Source organism: Diadema setosum, chromosome 8 (genome assembly GCF_964275005.1).
Source record: "Diadema setosum chromosome 8, eeDiaSeto1, whole genome shotgun sequence".
Taxonomy (NCBI): Eukaryota; Metazoa; Echinodermata; class Echinoidea; order Diadematoida; family Diadematidae; genus Diadema; species Diadema setosum.
Window position 1 is genome coordinate 12,757,871 of NC_092692.1, and position 18,178 is coordinate 12,776,048.

An 18,178-nucleotide genomic window follows, 5' to 3' on the forward strand; every position below is an offset into this window, starting at 1 on the left:
TCAATGACGTTCAAGTGACCGTCTCTCTCCTTTAATATGTTGCTGTGATTTCAAATACCTTCATTTCAAAGTACTGTGACATGCTGGTTGAGACACTGGGTGCTCAAAACAGAAGATTCAAGTCTTGCTAGGTGCATGCAATCTCAGACAGAAAAAAAAAAGTTTGCCTCTTACAACACAAGTCTCTTTTGGCTCAAGCATAAATACCAGGGTACTTAATAGCTCTATAAAGGGTAAACAGTATACAGCGGGACCCTCTGGAAGAATTATACTATTAAAACTGATGGGAATACCCTTGTTGGATGCACCCATTCTGTTATTCACAAATACTCTCAAAATATCATTATTGTTGCTATCATTACTGCTATAATATTCTATAATTACTATTACAAATATCATAATCATTAATTTTTTATCATTATTATTATTAGCATTTTTATCATTATCATTATTTCATTTTGACATTCATTATCAACTGCTCTTTTGGGAACTATCACTTGCAGGCACTTTAACACTCTGTGGTGTACATTCTCCTAAGATAGTCATAAAAACATCATAGAGACAATGATCAGTATACGGTCTTTCAAGGAACTATTCCATTTGAGATACCCAATAATGCATTGCAACTGTGAGCTACATCATTTGGGAACACTCCACTGCACACACTCCATTATGTCTTTGAAACATTCTTTCATGAATGTCTTTGGTATGTATGGGAGTGTTGTATTTTTTTGTGTGTTGTTTTGTTTGTTTGTTTTTTTCTGTTGTGTTTTTTTGTTTTTTTGTTTTTTTTACAGACAAACCAACTTTCAAAGAATGGAATAAATAACATTTTTTTTTTTTTTTAATCTCTTCAGGTCCTCATGCTGGGACATTTCCCCACATAGATATTACCTCTGAGGAATGCGTAACTCGGAAGGTGAAAGAAAGAGTAGGTGACAAGAACAAAAAAATCAGGTCGCAAATTTAATGTTGAGCGAGAAAGAGGGAGATAGGAGAGAGAGGCAGAGAGAAAGACAGACAGACAGACAGACAGACAGAAGGGAAGAAGAAAATAAAGCAAATACCAACGACAAAAACACCACAGGTGGTATGGAGACAGTGAGGCGAAGGCAAAGAGAACTAATCAAATGCTGTTCCAGGAACTTTCAGTACTAATTTAAGTCCATAAATTGGTAACAGATTTCATGCATACTTTAAAGGGCTACTTCAACTCCAACCCTGCAGGGGTTTCCTTTACCACAATGGCATGATTAGTCTCGTTCAAAACACTGCCTACAACAATGGGAGGGGGATTCTCTAGGTATGTGCTGTGCACAAAAAATTTCTCTGTAGCCACCAACATTTCTGCTTTTAACACTGGGTGAGGAAAATTATTCAAAGCAAAACATTATTTTGTTTCATTTTTTTCTCTCTTTTGTTAGTTCAGTAAACATGCTGTAGACTTCTTGTATTTTGTTGTACTTGTTTGAGTGCTTTGAAGCTATTTTGAAAAGGCATTATAAAAATGTTGGTCATTATCATCATCTTCAATATGATTTTCAGTTAAATTATTATTATCATCATTACTTTCATTATCATTATTATCATCATTATCACTGGTATTGAATGAAGTATAATCTACACAAGTTACAAATCAAATTTTGTCTATTTAATAGTATAGATCAAATGTCAAAATAATTTAAACATTCTAGTAAGTGATGATAAAAGTGTATATCATTATATTATCTGAAGAAGGGAAAAATTATTGTAAAATTGGACATTTAATTTGAACAAACTTTTGGAATTGTCAACACTCTGTGTGATCTAAATATTCTAGACTAGAGAAGACAGTAATACATAGGATTAATCCAGCCCCCCCCCCTTCTGAATCTTTTACCTTGAAGATACTGTATGACAATAAAATTTACCCATTGCAACTGATTGACAAATTGCCCTACATCGACCTAAATAATCCTGCTCGAGTACATGTATGTACGACCATGATTTTTATCATGGCTACTACTAAAACACTGATCAATTCAGTGCTTATTTATGTCGATTTAGGCAATTTGTCAATCAGTTGCAATGAAAACATCTTGACGGAAGAATTCATGAATTTGAAAAATTTGCCCATCTCCACGCGAGCTTAAAAAAGTGAAACGAAATTTACTGAATCTGGTGATATTAAAATTTCTACATTCTATGCTTTAAATCACCATCATGTTTTGTCAACATTAATTGCCAAAAATCTGCCACAGATTCAGTATGAACAGAGCTGAAAAAAAAAAAACAAACATCTTTAAAGTTTAGCTTTGCTGTCAAAGTGTGCAGAACGCTGTATGGTATGTGCATTTTCTTGTCTGAAGTGATAATGTCTATAATGTAAAGGCAATGTCGTACAGTGCACTTCGATTATAACGAAATTCCGGTTACAACGAAGTAAACATTCAGGCCCAACATTATCTGCTCTATATTTTACTATTGTTTATTTGTTCGGTTATAACAAAATTCTGATATAACGACATGGATGCAACGTGCACTCACACACATTTCTCTGTAAACTGAGCTCCGTGATTGTGCAATCTCTGGGAGGTCCCCATTCACGAACAAATGAGACTTGCTACAGGTATGTTGTATAATATATGGCCTATAAAGTATTCTAACAGGTCACACACATACAAACATGCAAGCACACACACACACACACACACACACACACACACACACACATACTGTATATCTTTCTATGCAAATTTGATGACACTGAACAGTACTTCTTGGTTTATGATTTCAGCCTAGAGGGAAAGATGATTTCTGGTTTGATATCAATGTGAAATTTACTCAGCAAAATGAGCACTATTGTCTACCTTCAAAGCAATGTCTTGTTCAACCTTGACAACTTCCATCTAATGAAAATCAGAGCAAACTTATCCGACACATCCAGCTGACTGGACGGCAGAGGCGACACAGTTTGGCACTTTACGGCGCATTTTCTCATTTTCTGCCTAAGTGCATTCCAGGTGTCAGATCCCCCCACCGTCACCCATTGCATCCTCGAAAGTTGAGTCATCTGATACTTAACACACCAGCCCGTAACCACGGGTACACCAGATTAAAAGTACCTGCTCTGGTACGCCACCAGGACCAAGACCAGATCTTATAAGGAAACTTACTCTGTGACCTGCTAGATTTTCACGAGTTCTTTGATTTGAATCAATCCTTTTGACAGCTATGATGTGAGCTCATATCATATCATCCACAACACAAAAATTGAAATAATTACATTATAACCTTGTTAAGAAAACTAGTAAATAGATAAATCTAACACTGCACCATTATGTTTCTATTCATGTCATTCTCAATGGGTACACTATCATTATTAGACATTGGGAAACCACAAATCTGTTGGTTATATATCACAATGACTGAAAGCTCATGAGAAATCAAAGCTCCACACATAATCAACATTAAGTACATAATATCAGATCATACCATACGATATCTTTCAAGAAAAAAGAAAAATCAAATTCAGAAATCTACAAATAACTTTTAAAAGCTGCTAGCTTCACAAATTCCACGAATTATGAAAGGCAATTTGGAACGTTACAAGTGTTAACAAGCTAATCTTCACATTAAGACCCTGGCTACTGTTTACCTGTATTCATGGTAAAAACATTGGACAAATTAGCAATTAAATCTCCAATTACTTGAGTGACAATAAGTCACTGTCGTTTCGGCACACAGCCCTGAAGGCAAAATCAGTACCCCTTTTGAATTAATGTGTGACAACAAATTTTGCTCAGTGACCAGATGATGTTCTAACATAACACTATTCCCAAGTAAATTGCCCTCCTTGAGACGTGACACACTGCATGTATTGCTGACTTCCAAGGAGATAGGTTACCCACAAAAATAGTACAACTACCGTAATATGTTCCTAAAATTGCATTTGGCCTAATGGGTTTTATATAACTTTAGGCTAGCAGCATCATCATATTATGGATTCAGTTAGTTGCAAAATTTACACTATTTTTGCATTTCAAGTGCAACTTGTGAGAAGTGTGAATGACATCAAAGTGGTCCCCTATATGTTACTCTCTGCAGTGAGTGGCATAGATTTATGACAGATTTAGTATAAAAGAAGTCCACGATTACTACAGGTATTGAAGCCAATTGCAATGGGGTCGAAATGCTAATTAACAAATATCGCAAGTCTAGAGATGAATTTAAAAACCTCTTATATCCTATATTATGAGAAAAGTCTCTCCAACCAGTCCACACCTATATCTCTGCATCTGCAAAGTTAGTTTGCAAACTGAGACATTTTAAAGTTGCACCAAATTCACCAGTTGTCAGTAAGATGTATCATCATCAATTTTTCATCTTGATCTTGGTTGAAAGAACAGATCTATGCATGATCCATTGGATCTGTGGTGTCAAGCGTCATGACAAAGTTTCCACTACCACACTACTAGCAAAATCTGGGATTCAGGAACTGACTACAGTTTTACGCACCAGGTGACCCAGATGGTACAGGTTAGAATGTGCCACTTCAGTATGAACACAGTCTTGTGTATGCCGATTCCCAGCTCCAGAGGACATGGAAGAACAAGGAAGACCTAGTCTGAATGTGTCAGGGACAACGTGAGGATGTCCAGCCTGACCTGCACTGACCCGCTGGAGAGGGTCTCATTGAGGGCTGGTATTAGATATTCTAGCCACCTGCTGCCTACCACAGAACCTGGGACACCTGAAGCAGAAAACTAACGTCAGGACCAAGCAAGCAAAGAAGACAGCAACTCAACCCCCTCAAGACCATTGTCTCAAAATACAACGGCCAGGACACATAATCAATTCACTTTAAAGCACGAACGGATTAAAGGAATGCAAAATGACTTAAACGGATTAAAGGAATGCATGTTGACTAGTGTCAATTCATGATACCCTAAACATCACTAAAGCCCAATGCCCACTGTGCGACCTGAGCCAGCGAGCTGGTGGGGAGCTGGTGCGAGTTGTATTTCAAAATGAAATGTTGTCATTTTGTATCGAAATGACAACATTTCATAGACGAATTTCGTCGCATTTCGTTGCCGATATGACTAATTTCATAACGAAATAGGCCATGCGACACTTGGCGCCCCATACAGCTCTCACCAGCTCGCCACCAGCTCGCAAGCTCAGGTCACACAGTGGGCATTGGGCTTTACAGTGTATGTGGCCAAATGAATATCTATAGAAGTTATGTGCCATATATTTTATAATAATTCTTCTACTCATTTTCTTTTAACTTGGACACACCCACAAAAAAAAAAAAAAATTCTTCCAAACCAAGATTCTGCCGGTGACATCATCTGTCAATTATTGTTAAAGTAGTAGTACTTTATATGATGAACAAAAGACATTTCAGGGAAACATGCAAGTTATGCTCAGTTTTGGGGGAAGGTGCATTCCATTGTCTTTTGTTAATCATATTAGTACTAATTAACAATAATATTGACAGATGGTGTCATGGGCAGGATCTTTGAAAGGTTTTTGTGGGCACATCCAAGAAATCTGAAGAAAAGAAGTGGAAATATCATTACAAAATGTATGGTATATATTTAGATATTCTTTAGGCCACATAATTGATAATCAGTGCATTCTCAATCGTATGCATTTGCACTGCATAGTTCCTTTAACTTCAGATTCCTAGAGAAGAAAAAAACTTTATCTTTTTAAAGTATCTCTTTGAAACTCACATCAGCGATTCCTTCAGGGAGCGGGTCCAGTAGTTGGTCCGACTCGGTCTTCTGGCAAGCCAGGGCATCCGACGGACCCAGGGTCCTGCTGTCATTCCCACTGGTGGTCTGGTTCAGCCGCTTGGCACATATATGGATGGGTGGCGGTGGTGCGGGCTTGTTTGGCACTGGTAGGTTGGGAGAGGGAAGGGGGGGGTAACAGACATCGCATTTTTATAAATGGCATTATAAATGTACTTTACGGCATAACATCAGGGAAAGTTTCATAGAAAGAAAAAATAATGTTATGACATATTTTTTCTGGGGGGGGGGGGGATTTCCAAAGTTTGAGAAGTCAAGATTACATTGAAATTATCAGAAGTCAGAATATTGCCTCTCATGAAAAACTGGCAAGTAATGCATTATTGTATCTTGCATGGAAAATCTCCTTGCATGGAAAAACTCTTTGAAAATGGAAATCTGTTCAATCTGTTGCTGTGGTTCTTGATGGTCAATTTTGCCAATTGCAAAATTGTCTCGTAAGTCCACATTTGCAAAATATCACACACATGAAAAATGTGAGGTACACAGTAGGCTCATTGTTTAATGAAATGACAGTTCACATGATCAAGACAAGGCACTACTGTATTCATTTTTTAAAAAATGTAGAGTATCACTTTACAAAGAAAACTCCAACTTGGAATTACCTTTGAATACTTCAGAATATTTTGATTTTAAAAATATATATTATAGGATGTCTTGATTTTCACTTCAAAAAAATGTTCTTGCATTATACAATGATACAAAACTCTATTCTGGTAACAAATCACTGACCAAACTAATTAACTCGTGAAATATTTTTGTCAAATTGGTAAATACTTTACTTGAAGCCAAAACATAGTTCTCAGAAGAACCCAAAATTCATCTTCCACCATTTGAAATTTGTTTGCAACACATCGAGAGGGTCTATCCAGAAACGTGTCTGGTTAATACAATTTGCCAGGGTAATGAGTTGTTTTGGAATATTTTGAGATCAAAAGTATAAAATAATTCTGATCATATGCACACAAATTTTGTTACTGAAGTGCCCTTCCCAGTCAGTATTGGTAAAGTAGAATGTTACGTGATGATTGATCATGCTCTAGCAATTAAAGAGAATACACACCCAAAGACAAATGTGGATTAAGTGAAAGCAGCAACATTGGTAGAACACATCAGTGAAAGTTTGAAGAAAATCGGACAATAGATGCAAAAGTTATCAATTTTTAAAGTTTTGGTGTTGAAACTGCTGGATGAGGAGACTACTAAAGGTTATGACGTATGAGTGGACAACAATACAAAGAAAATATAAAGGAAATTCAACAAAATTCGTTTTTCTAGCACTATGAAAGAGCACTTGACTAACCGCTTTCAGAAAGCAGGGGGAATAATTGCTACCCTTAACATATGTCAGTATCAAGTTGATGGAATTTGTAATTTTCATGAAAAATGAATTTTTGTGGAATTTTCTTTATATTTTCTTTATGTTGTTGTCCACTCATACGTCATAACCTCCAGTAGTCTCCTCATCCAGCGGTTCCTTTAAAAATTCATAACTTTTGCATTGATTGTCCGATTTTCTTCAAACTTTCACTGATGTGTTCTACTAATGTTGCTGCTTTCACTCAATCCACATTGCTCTTTGGGTTTGCATTCCCCTTAAATTTCCAACAAGTTACATGCAATTCACTCTGGCGCAAAAAAAAAAAAACAAAAAAAACAAAAAAAAAAAAAAAAAAAAAAAAAAACAGTGGATGCTGCTGTGGCCCGATTCGTCGTTTATTGGTAATCTATGATGTAAAAAAAAAATTCACATAGCAATCATGATCAGGCATGCCCTGAGACTGCAGTACATCAAGCGAACCTTTTTGGTTAGTATTTGTTAATATGGGTGTTTTTGCACACAATTCTTATGCATAACTGTACATTTCTCAGAGCAAAAATTGAGAGTTCTGCAGGCATATGAGAGACAACCTTTTTCCTTTAAGTTTGGAATACGGACAATGAGAGTATTAAAAGCTACATTATTTGTTTCACTGAGAGACAAAAATGTATCTTTTTAATTCTTTGCTTCAAAAGAAGTCAATTAAAACTCTAAATACTTTATTTGCAGCATGGTTATGGCATGACTGCAGCAATAAGTCAAAATCATTATCCCTCAGCTAATCCCATGGGTGTTAGAGCAATTTGACCTTTATCAATCACAAAAACTACAAAAAGTGAACATTTCTGTCCAAAGTAGTAGATCATCTGAAGGAAACCCTAGGGATATGACCACTCGTGACACTCTTACTCGCAAGTGAAATTGATAGGTGATCTAGAAGAATGGTTTGTGTGCCAACTCTACCCTGAAGGATGCATGAACAGTGAACTGCATGCATATACTTTGCATGCATTCTGTATCGTTCACCATGCTTTCGAACACAAACACCAAACAGAGATATCAATGCATCATGTTTGGTTTTTTTTGGGGTTCTTTGGCCCCTATTGACTTGACTAATCTCATGTTGTGGCAAGCCGCATTTCTTCAAATTGTAGCTTTAGAATCATACATCTTTGTAAGGAGCTTTGGTTGATGCAGGCACTCTTTATGACTAAGAGCAGGACTGTAAAGAAGAACACCTTGTTCTCTCTTTCCAACTACTATTTCATCATAGGAACACTGCGTCTCCATTCTGTTCTTCCTGGATACCAAGGACAGAAAAATTGTCTGTGAACTAAGACTAAATCAAAGAACAAACTGCCTACCTTTGATCACCTTGATACAGGGACTGCTGGGATGGTTGGCTATCCCGCTGGTGCTGCAGCTCGCCATAGTCTCAGCTTTTCAGACCTCTTTCCAGTCACAAGCCATCGGACATGTTGATCCAGAGGACTTGGGTGGATCGCAGAAAGCTTGCTCCTGGATGGTGGGGAATGGACGAAGGGGGTGAGAAACAAACGATTCACAGAGCTCCTCCGGGGGGATCATGGAGGCGGCTTCAACTTTTGTTCTTCTGCTCCAAACGAATCGGCTGTCCGGCAAACCTGACAGTCAGCCACTTTGGGGGATATTGATACAAATGCTATGGAGGAATCGCTAAAGCCAGCGATAAATAATAACGAAACAAACTGGAGGAGGCCTGTTGATGGTATGGAAGAATACAATATATTTAACAGTTACTGTTACAAGAAAGATGTCTGCAATTTAGTTCTGCTGACTTTTTAGAGAACTCAAAAAACGACAGACAGAGAAATGAAAAACGTATTACATTTGAAGAAAATCTCATCTTTCCCAGCTCTACCAGCGGAGAATGTCGTGGCAACAAATAATGTCACTTCTTTAAGAGACATGTTTGACCATCATCCTACCAGATTTTACAATGCACAGTTGACTCAAAGTATGGTCAATAGAGGCAACACTACTAAGTTCACCTTCATTAAAGGGATAGTATAGTTTTGGTTGAGACCTAATTTCAGGTTTCTAACATTTTTGGATGAAATAATGAGAAACCTGTTATGAAATATGAAAGAGCTTGTAATTCTATGAGGAATTCAATGTTTATTTGATGAAAATTGGTTTTGAAATGGCCGAGATATCCAAAAAAGAGCGATTCTAATGAAGTGTGGGACCCACACTTTATTACGATCGCTTTGTTTTACTTTGTTTTTGGATGTTTCAGTCATTCCAAACCCTATTTTCATCAAATAAACTTTGAATTCCTCTTAAAATGGTATGCTCTGTACTATATCATAAGTGTTTTCCTGGTATCTCCCAAAAAGTTAAAAGCCCAATTCTCATCTCCACCAATACTGTACCATACCTTTAACCCGTTGAGGACGGTTTGATTTTGCTACAACACGCATTTCCCATAGACACCTGCCCGAGTATGCTCGGGACTCGTCCTCAAAAGGTTAACATAAGGATTGAGAGAATGTAGCAATATTAGTAGAACACATCCTTGAAAGTTTGAGGAAAATCGGACAATCCGTTCAAAAGTTATGAATTTTTGAAGTTTTTGTGCAGTCACCGCTGGATGAGAAGACTACTGCAGTGTATGATGTCACATGCGTACAACAATATAAGGAAAATATAAAGAGAATTTCACAAAATTTCATCTTTTGAAAAAAGTACACATTCCCTCGACTCGTTACTGACATATGTTATGGGTAATATTATTCCCATTGCCTTTAGGAAGAGGCAATTCACATGCTCTTTTATTATGCGAAAAAAGTGAAAATATGTTGAATTTTCTTTACATTTTCTTTATACTGTTATACTCATATGACATCACAAGCCTTAGTAGTCTCCTCATCCAGCGGTGTCAACACAAAAATTTTAAAAATTCATAACGTTTGCATCGATTGTCCAATTTTCCTCAAACTTTCACTGATGTGTTCTACTGATATTGCTGCATTCTCTCAATCCTTACATATATGTATGTTTATGAAGGTGAACTTGTCCTTTAAATAGCAAATGATCACTACAATGGATATCATATCAATTACTGCAAAGCCCTTTCTGTGTATAAGCCCAAAATGTGGAATAGTGTTCCAGTTTGCACTTGAGAGCCCCAAACCATGGAGGCATTAAAAAACAAACAAAGAGAAAAAAAGGCTCAAAAGAGTAGTTTTGTAGGTTATGCAAGGATGTACCACATTGTGTGTTGATAATAACAAGTCTGCATTACAAATGTGCTTTCAAACATCTTGTATGGAGTGCATGAATATTGAGTACCATTATCATTCTTATTATGAAAACAATAATAACCCAACCATAAATTTGCTCAATTTGAAAGTTACTACTTGTCAAATAGTTAAAAAATGAAAGGAGAATCTAATCATTATCATATCCAAGGATTACAAAGTATGTAAAACAAATTGCTGGCAACAGGTCTGAAAATGTTTTGCTCAAAGGTAGAGATCTATGCAAAAGTTATGAGGTAATTGGAAAGTTATCTAAAAAAAAAACCAAAAAAAAAAAAAAACACATGCACACACACACACACACACACACACACACACAATTCATGAAGGAGGGTGGGATTTTTGTGCAACGATGTGCTTACTGTACACTTTTTAGAATGTTCACACAAAAATACCTTTAGCATACAATACCATCTCCCTTGCAGAGCTCTCAATGCTGAAGCCTATAACTTTTTATCGGCCGTCAAAGAGAATGCACTGCGGCCTGTCAACACGCGGATGAATTACGACTACAAGTTCAGCTGTGCACAGCGCCTGGCGCACCCGCTTAAAACAGAAGCGGCTAAATGATTTATTTGTTTGCCTACAATTTGCATGATGAGAAGATATATATTACACCAGGCGAATCTCAAATGCACCGGAGACTTTCCAATCTCTATCCCCAAGAATTTTCGTTTCCAAGTTTCTCTTGAATCGTATCTGCTTGACGGCACCAGACAGATCTGATTAAGATGTGCGCAGTCAGCCTATCACGCAGCGCACTAGAATACTACCCTTCCCCAGGGCCAATACGCGCACTCTATCTGTATGTAAATAGCAATGTTAAAGTTTAAAGCTGTACCAATACACTATGGAGCTTTTGTCCCCTCCACTCCATCAAATTAAAAAAGGGTATAAAAAGAAACAAAAAAGAAAGTGGATACAGAAAAAAAAACAACCTCCAGACGTTCTGGAAATGTAGTCTGCATGTTAGCCACTCCATGATCACTGCATCAATTTTTAGTCATTAGAGAGAAGAGAAATTTAACTCAAATTGTGAACTCAGGATTTGCCCCCCCCCCACCCACGCAAATAAATAAATAAATAAATAAAGCAAAACAAAATAAAATAAACAAAAAAATTCACAGCATCACCCCTGACTATACTGTATGCATACAAATAGAATTTCATGCAGTATATTGCATAATGCATGATAAATATTCTATTTCCATTGTAAAAAAAAAGAACGGTAGAGAAGAAACTGCCTGTAGTCAAAGTGCAAGAAGCCACACTGTCACTTCACTTGCATGCTCAAAACAACTCACTTTCAAGTTGTAGACTGTCCATGAAAGAATAATAATTTCTGCCTCAATGCAAATGCGTCAATGCATCACATTTTGTATATTGCGCTTGCCAGCATGATACAGTGTTACCGTTGCTAACTTAGGACTCAGAAATATGGGATACACAGTTTTAACACGATGCTACAGAATCACAGCGAACATTTCCATGGCATATATCATTTTTACCACTGTGATGGGACAAGAAAATGATAAATCAATAGGATATTCTTCTCCTCACAGTTTGTTGCTTTTTTACAGAGTACCAATTTTCTATTCATAGTCATCTTAAAGTTGAGAAGAAAATTCAATAAATGAAAGATTCAGTGTTGCCATGGGTGTTCAAAATATCTGTCCCTGTCATGGAAACTATCTGATGAAGAAATTATAGTCAACCCTCGGAGTAGATTTCTTTGCCAGACAATGTATTATGTAGTCCACCATCACAATGAGAATAATATACATATATATTTTTTTTTAATCCACAGCCCCTGTCAACTATGGTAAAAACATACCATTTGGCACCTCTGCTCAAGGCTCTTTACAGCTGATAGTCAGCAATTTGCTTATGAACTGTGTATTTACAGGGCAGTCTCTCTCTCTGAAGTGTTTCAGCTAAAATGTATGAGATAAAACAGGATGTGGTTCCACTCAAGCAGAGAAAACAAGACATACAAAATTTGTTATGTTCAATATTTGTTTCCCAGTAATGATGCTCCGATTATTAGGTGAGCGCTGTATTAAGTAATAGATACTGTATTAAAGCCAGGACCATACACCTGACTTGTTTCGTAACACTCCTAATGACTGATACTAAAAATTTCAGAAGCTTCTCTCTCTTTTGGTTTTGTTTTTTTTTACCTATTGAGGACAAGTTGCGAGTATACTCTGGTAGGTGTCTATGGGAAATGCCTGTTAAATAGTAAAATCAGTCCGTCCTCAACGGGTTAAACTGTCATAAACATCAAAGTCCCACAGGAAATAGGGGAGGGGGTGGAGGTTGAAGGGTACAATATCTAAACTAAAATATTTCTGAACTTTATATTCCTGCTAGAAAAAAAAAAAAAAAAAGACTAGCCTATACACTGTATGTTCATTCACAAAGAATTTTAAAGCAATTCAAACTGGAATGATTCTACAAAATGAGCTGAAAATGTGAATATACATGTACCACTAAATGCTCAAGTTGCCTAGCTATTGTACACTGTATACAGAGGTATGGTGTAACTTGAACATACAAAATACAAAATACTAATATACCAGTGTCATAATATGATTGACCTCTCAATAAATTCTCTTGGTGAAATTACAAATCATTTCATATAACTGCATCCCCTCACTGAAAAATGTGAAATTTTACACTTATATGTGTCTGATATTTCATGTTCGACTTCAGTAAAACTTCTAACATTCTGTTTGTGCAATCTTACTCTATAGATTCATTTAAAGTCAATGACCATCATCTTGTAGTGATACATCTCACTTGATTAAGCCATTGAGGATGGACTAATTTTGTTACAACACGCATTTCCCATAGACACCTGCCCAAGTATACTCGGGACTCGTCCTCAACGGGTTAAGTCACCCCAATTATCCATGGAGTATCCATGGAGATCACAAACATGTTGCTGTGGTCCAAGTGACTGTGATGCCATACTTGAAGTGAGATGGACTAATAAAATCTTTAAAAAGAATAACTGATGTCACTGAGGATTATACATTTATTTTTAAATTCATTTTCAAGGCAAGGTAATACTAGTGGAAATTGTCCTGCAAGCCAAATGGAGACTTCATTGTATTTTTTAAAGGCAATGATACTTGAAGCTTGATTCACTATTTGCATCTCACACAATGGAGTGTGTTACCTGAATGACTGATCTGTGAAACACATTAAATGTCAATCGTAATAATCTCTGTCAGATTTCAACAAAGAAAAAAGAAGAAAGAACTTTGTTGTTCATGGTTCTGGCACTTTCTTCTCCTTTTTCTTCTTTTTCTTTTTCTTCTTCTTCTCCTCTGCCTCCTTCAATTAGCTGAAGATTCTTGCAGACTGCAAGAATCTTACAGTACGATTTTGCGCAATACATGATATTATAGTGAATGGAACATGGAGATCAGAACTTTACCCGTCAGTCTGTTCACCATGTTAACTACTAAGTTTACTTAAAATTATTCAAAATTATGGTCATTTGTATCTGACAACATCTAAAGGTAGCACTTATCTCATAAGCCTACTCCTTGGACCACAATCACAATTCTATACTGAAACCTAACTTACAGCCTACTATACACTGATGTGTTGCCATGGTAGGTAATTAGGGCTTGCAAGTTGCTTGGTTGTTGGGAGCAACCTGAAATATATATGCATACAATTTTAAAAGCATCTGCAAACCAGATTTTAACAAAATATTATGTCTAGCAGAGTTCAAAGTGATACAGATCTAACACCTGCTTGCTAATTAATCTTTTCCAAACCAAGTTGTATTGAACATACGTCATATGTTTGATAAATGTTTTTAAAACAATCGCATTAGATTTCTAACTTAGAACTTCTACTTATTAACTGGATTGGTTTCTTTCCATCCGACAAGATTTTACGTACACAAGGAAATTATATGGCATGATATTCTGCAGTATTACTTCTTTAAATCTACAAGAAGTGGGGGTGAAAATGACAATAAAAGCAGTTATTTTACATGACTAGATATAGTTTGAACCATGCATCCTGCATAGTCAATATTAAAGCTTGAAGTTTGATAACCAAATCTGAAATCTCTTGTCATTCTCCATAAATGAAATGTAGCTATGTAGCTAATCAAAGTTCAAAAAGATATGACTGAATTAGGTAGAGGCATCCCAGCATATTTTAATTGTTGTCTTTATGTGAACCGAAAGTCTAATTCTTGCTCGACTCCAGTGTGTGCATTGGACTGAAATCGACTGTTGGTTGCATCGTGTGCATGCGATACTCATCCAATATCGATGCACTACCTTTGCTCATTTATCAAACGCCAACAGATGGCTCTGCATGATGATAACACTCCCTAGCCTAATGCCATGGTAACATAAACTAGATTTGTATACAGTCTCATCAATTTTGCATAAACCCATCATGCTAATCTGCCGCTAGTATATCCCAAGCGGCCCCTGTGTACTGCGAGCTCCAGCGAGCGGCGAGCACCGATTACTCCACGGGGACTTACCGGGCGTCAAGCCGGCTACCTCACGTTCGTTTGGAGCCCGGTCAGCGTGGCGAAGGTACGGCAGCGGCCTCGACGCGCGAAAAGAACAAGGAGAAAAGTGACCTAGTGCTCACGTTGATTTTCGAAATAGGGTGGCCTGCCGATGCAATCAGTAGCTAAATCCAATCCAGCCTCCGAAATGATAATGGATAAAACATCCGCTCATGTGTCAGAGAGGGTATTCAATCTGAATTGCTTAGTACATCTCGAGAAAGACTGCATCCCTGGCCTGTTCTGTAGCACGCAGCCAGTTTGTCGTACCGGAGCGAGAAGAGTCTCATTTGGTGGCTCCGAGATGAGAGAAGCGAGCTAGAGAGGGGAGGTTGCATTCACTTTTACAGTGGACATGGGGCGCTTGAACATCGATCGCCTAGCGCCCAAACTGTTCGGCTGGTGTTTGTGTGTTCAGAACTTCACGGCACTATATTCTCCTGCTTTGAAGAACATGCTGATCAGTCTACGCAACGCTGAAACAGTTCATACTTTCGCTTCCTTTATTTGAATAATCAGTCAGTTTATTCTGTATCAAGACCCTATTCATAAAGGCAATATACACCAATGTGAATAGTCTGACTCTGCTCTGATATTGACTTATAAATCTCACATGCAGGCGGACATTACCGTCAATTCTCCAGGTTTCTGTTAAAAATATGTCTTGACTGCACGTTTGTCTAAAACAATGTTGCGGCAATGTTGTCAGGGATCGTATCTGTATACGATACCCGGATGTTTTTATTCTGCGTTAATCGCACATGGCAAGACGTTATGTCAACACACGTACCTGGGAATCCAATTACGGGGTTGGGGGGGGGGGGGGGGGCAATGTCCTCTAACTAAGCGTACACCTAACTGTTGGAAAGAATGGCACTCATCAATATTCAGAATGAACAGGTACAAGAAATTGTAAGCCCTATTATTTCAATGTTGCAGATTTTCACGGTGTCTTGGCTAGACGAATGTGCCTTGAGCGAACAGATAAATATGTGTTTGTTGTTGTTGTTGTTGTTGTTGTTGTTGTTGTTTTAACGTAACTGGTAGTTTTATTGTATTTCATTTCATTTCACTTTTAACTTCATTTTATTTCAGATTAATATATTCACATATAAAGCCTAAAGGCTGAACCATTTATTAGTCAAAAATACTAATATAAAATAACTAGAGCCTCCGCCAAGCAGCTCATTTCCACCACTGATCTTGTTTTTCCAAATTATAGATTTTTGATTTCCATATGCAAGCTGAAAATAGCCCGATTTCCCAATATAGAAGCCTTTTGTTACGTCATCAATGCCAGCTGCGCGGCGCGCCTCGCCCCACCAGACACCATGAAAACCTAAAAAATGCGCAGCTTGAACTCCCAAGTTCATTGACCCTCCCTGCCAAATTATTGAAAATCCGTCATAAAACCCACGAAAATTCCCGGATCACTACCAAAATTTAATCATCTGTTCCTTGTGTTAATATCATCAGCCTTTCCTGAAAGTTTCATCTAAATCCGTTCACAACTTTTTAAGTTATTTTGCACACGGACAAACAAACGCCGATGAAAACATAACCTCCTCCCTTGGCGGAGGTAATAATATACTGTGTAGGCCCTATCCTTTGCCTTGAGAGTTTCTGTAATATGGGCAGAGGTGATCCCGAAGTCAGGCAGAGTATAGTTCTTTTATATTTTGGATTTAAAAAAAAATAAACAAAAGAAGGGGAAAATTACGAGGCGAAAAGTCGTGTTGGGTGGATGCGATATGTTGAGGAAGAACAATCGTACACAACTAGCAATCGTACAGGGAGGGTACGAAGCAGCGCGCGATGTCAAAAATTGCTTTGTGATGTCACAATTGCTTTGTTACATTACTATTAGTACATATATCACAAAGTACGAGCGATGTCAGAATTTCTTTGTGATGTCACAATTGCTTTGTTACATTTTAAAGAGTGACCGTACGAAGCAGCGCGAGATGTCAGGATTGCTTTGTGATGTCACAATTGCTTTGTTACATTTCAAAGAGTGACCGTAAAAAGCAGCGCGCAATGTCAGAATTGCTTTGTGATGTCACAATTGCCTTGTGACATTCTGTGACTGTACGAATTAAGCAGCGCGCAATGTCAGGATTGCTTTGTGATGTCACAATTGCCTTGTGACATCATTTCACAAATGGTGCTCTATTTGAAAAATGTTGTATTATTATAAAGTGATGCCCTTTTCCAAATCGTATACAATAGAATATCAAACAGGCCAACCTCCTGAAATAGTTGAAATACGTTTAATCGTGTGAATCACTATAGAGGATTAATTTTTGATCTAAAATATAATATACTAGTGGCCTTATCTAATTGTATGTATTGTAACAACACAATTGTTAGTGAATATATTACGTATTACGTTCAAACTTATTAGACAATCATTATTCTAAACAATATATACAAACTTGGTAATCACTTATCATTTATTCTGTAGAAAGTTGCATAATAAATCTTGAAGAGAAGAGAGCGAGAGAGCGAATTTTTTAGCTGCGAACTGGAAGGCAGCATAAACTCCATTGTAAGTTTATACATGGGCTCCCAAACAAGAATATGACTCTCAAGATATACACGAGAAAAGAAGAGAAGCCGCTCTTGTGTTTGGAACTTAATTTCAATTTCAAGAAAGTCTATTAACCCTTTGTGTGCTTTGAGAGTCCATTGACATAGGAAACCCGAGCCCTGTACACAATGTCCACCTCCCCTGGGGCAGAAAGGGTTAAATAAAAGATAGGGGAGGGAGAAACAGAACAACCAGTTTAAGTGTTCAGAGATAGAGAGTGACGTAGACAGTTTAACATTGTCAGTACTCGTTGCAGAAGGGGGACATAAGGGCGTGTAAGTTCAACTGCCATAATTATAATGTTGTATAGGCGTTTCTGGTAATCTTTCGATCGAAAACTTGAAGGATTTCTTTAAAAGTGACACATAAAAGTGTCTAAGCATTTAACGTATTTGTGGTGTTTCCCTCTTTGATATTGTATCATTTGGTGTTTTGTCTCTTGTTTTGTCACTCCAAAGTTGTATCAACTTCATAAGAAAAGGGGAAAATCCCTGCTGAACAGTGCAGAAATGACAAGAAATAAGGAAGTTATGACTTTTTGAAACTTCAAAATATTTTTTGGAAAACACATGTCATGCTCCCACAATTTTTCAGTCATTTCATGTTACA

General features: G+C 37.3%; 1 protein-coding gene across 1 annotated transcript in view; it reads right to left on the bottom strand.

Moving 5' to 3' along the window:
* The window catches only part of LOC140231904 (rhomboid-related protein 3-like), an 87,974-nt gene extending 72,847 nt beyond the window's left edge, over nt 1-15,127 (bottom strand). Inside the window, exons 1-3 of the mRNA XM_072312055.1 lie at nt 14,950-15,127; nt 8,490-8,643; nt 5,724-5,890 (exon numbers count right to left, since the gene is read on the bottom strand). Of these exons, the coding sequence (XP_072168156.1) occupies nt 5,724-5,890; nt 8,490-8,556 (234 nt within the window). The 5' untranslated portion in view covers nt 8,557-8,643; nt 14,950-15,127. The remainder of the gene's footprint in view (nt 1-5,723; nt 5,891-8,489; nt 8,644-14,949) is intronic.
* Between the last annotated feature and the right edge of the window lie 3,051 nt (nt 15,128-18,178).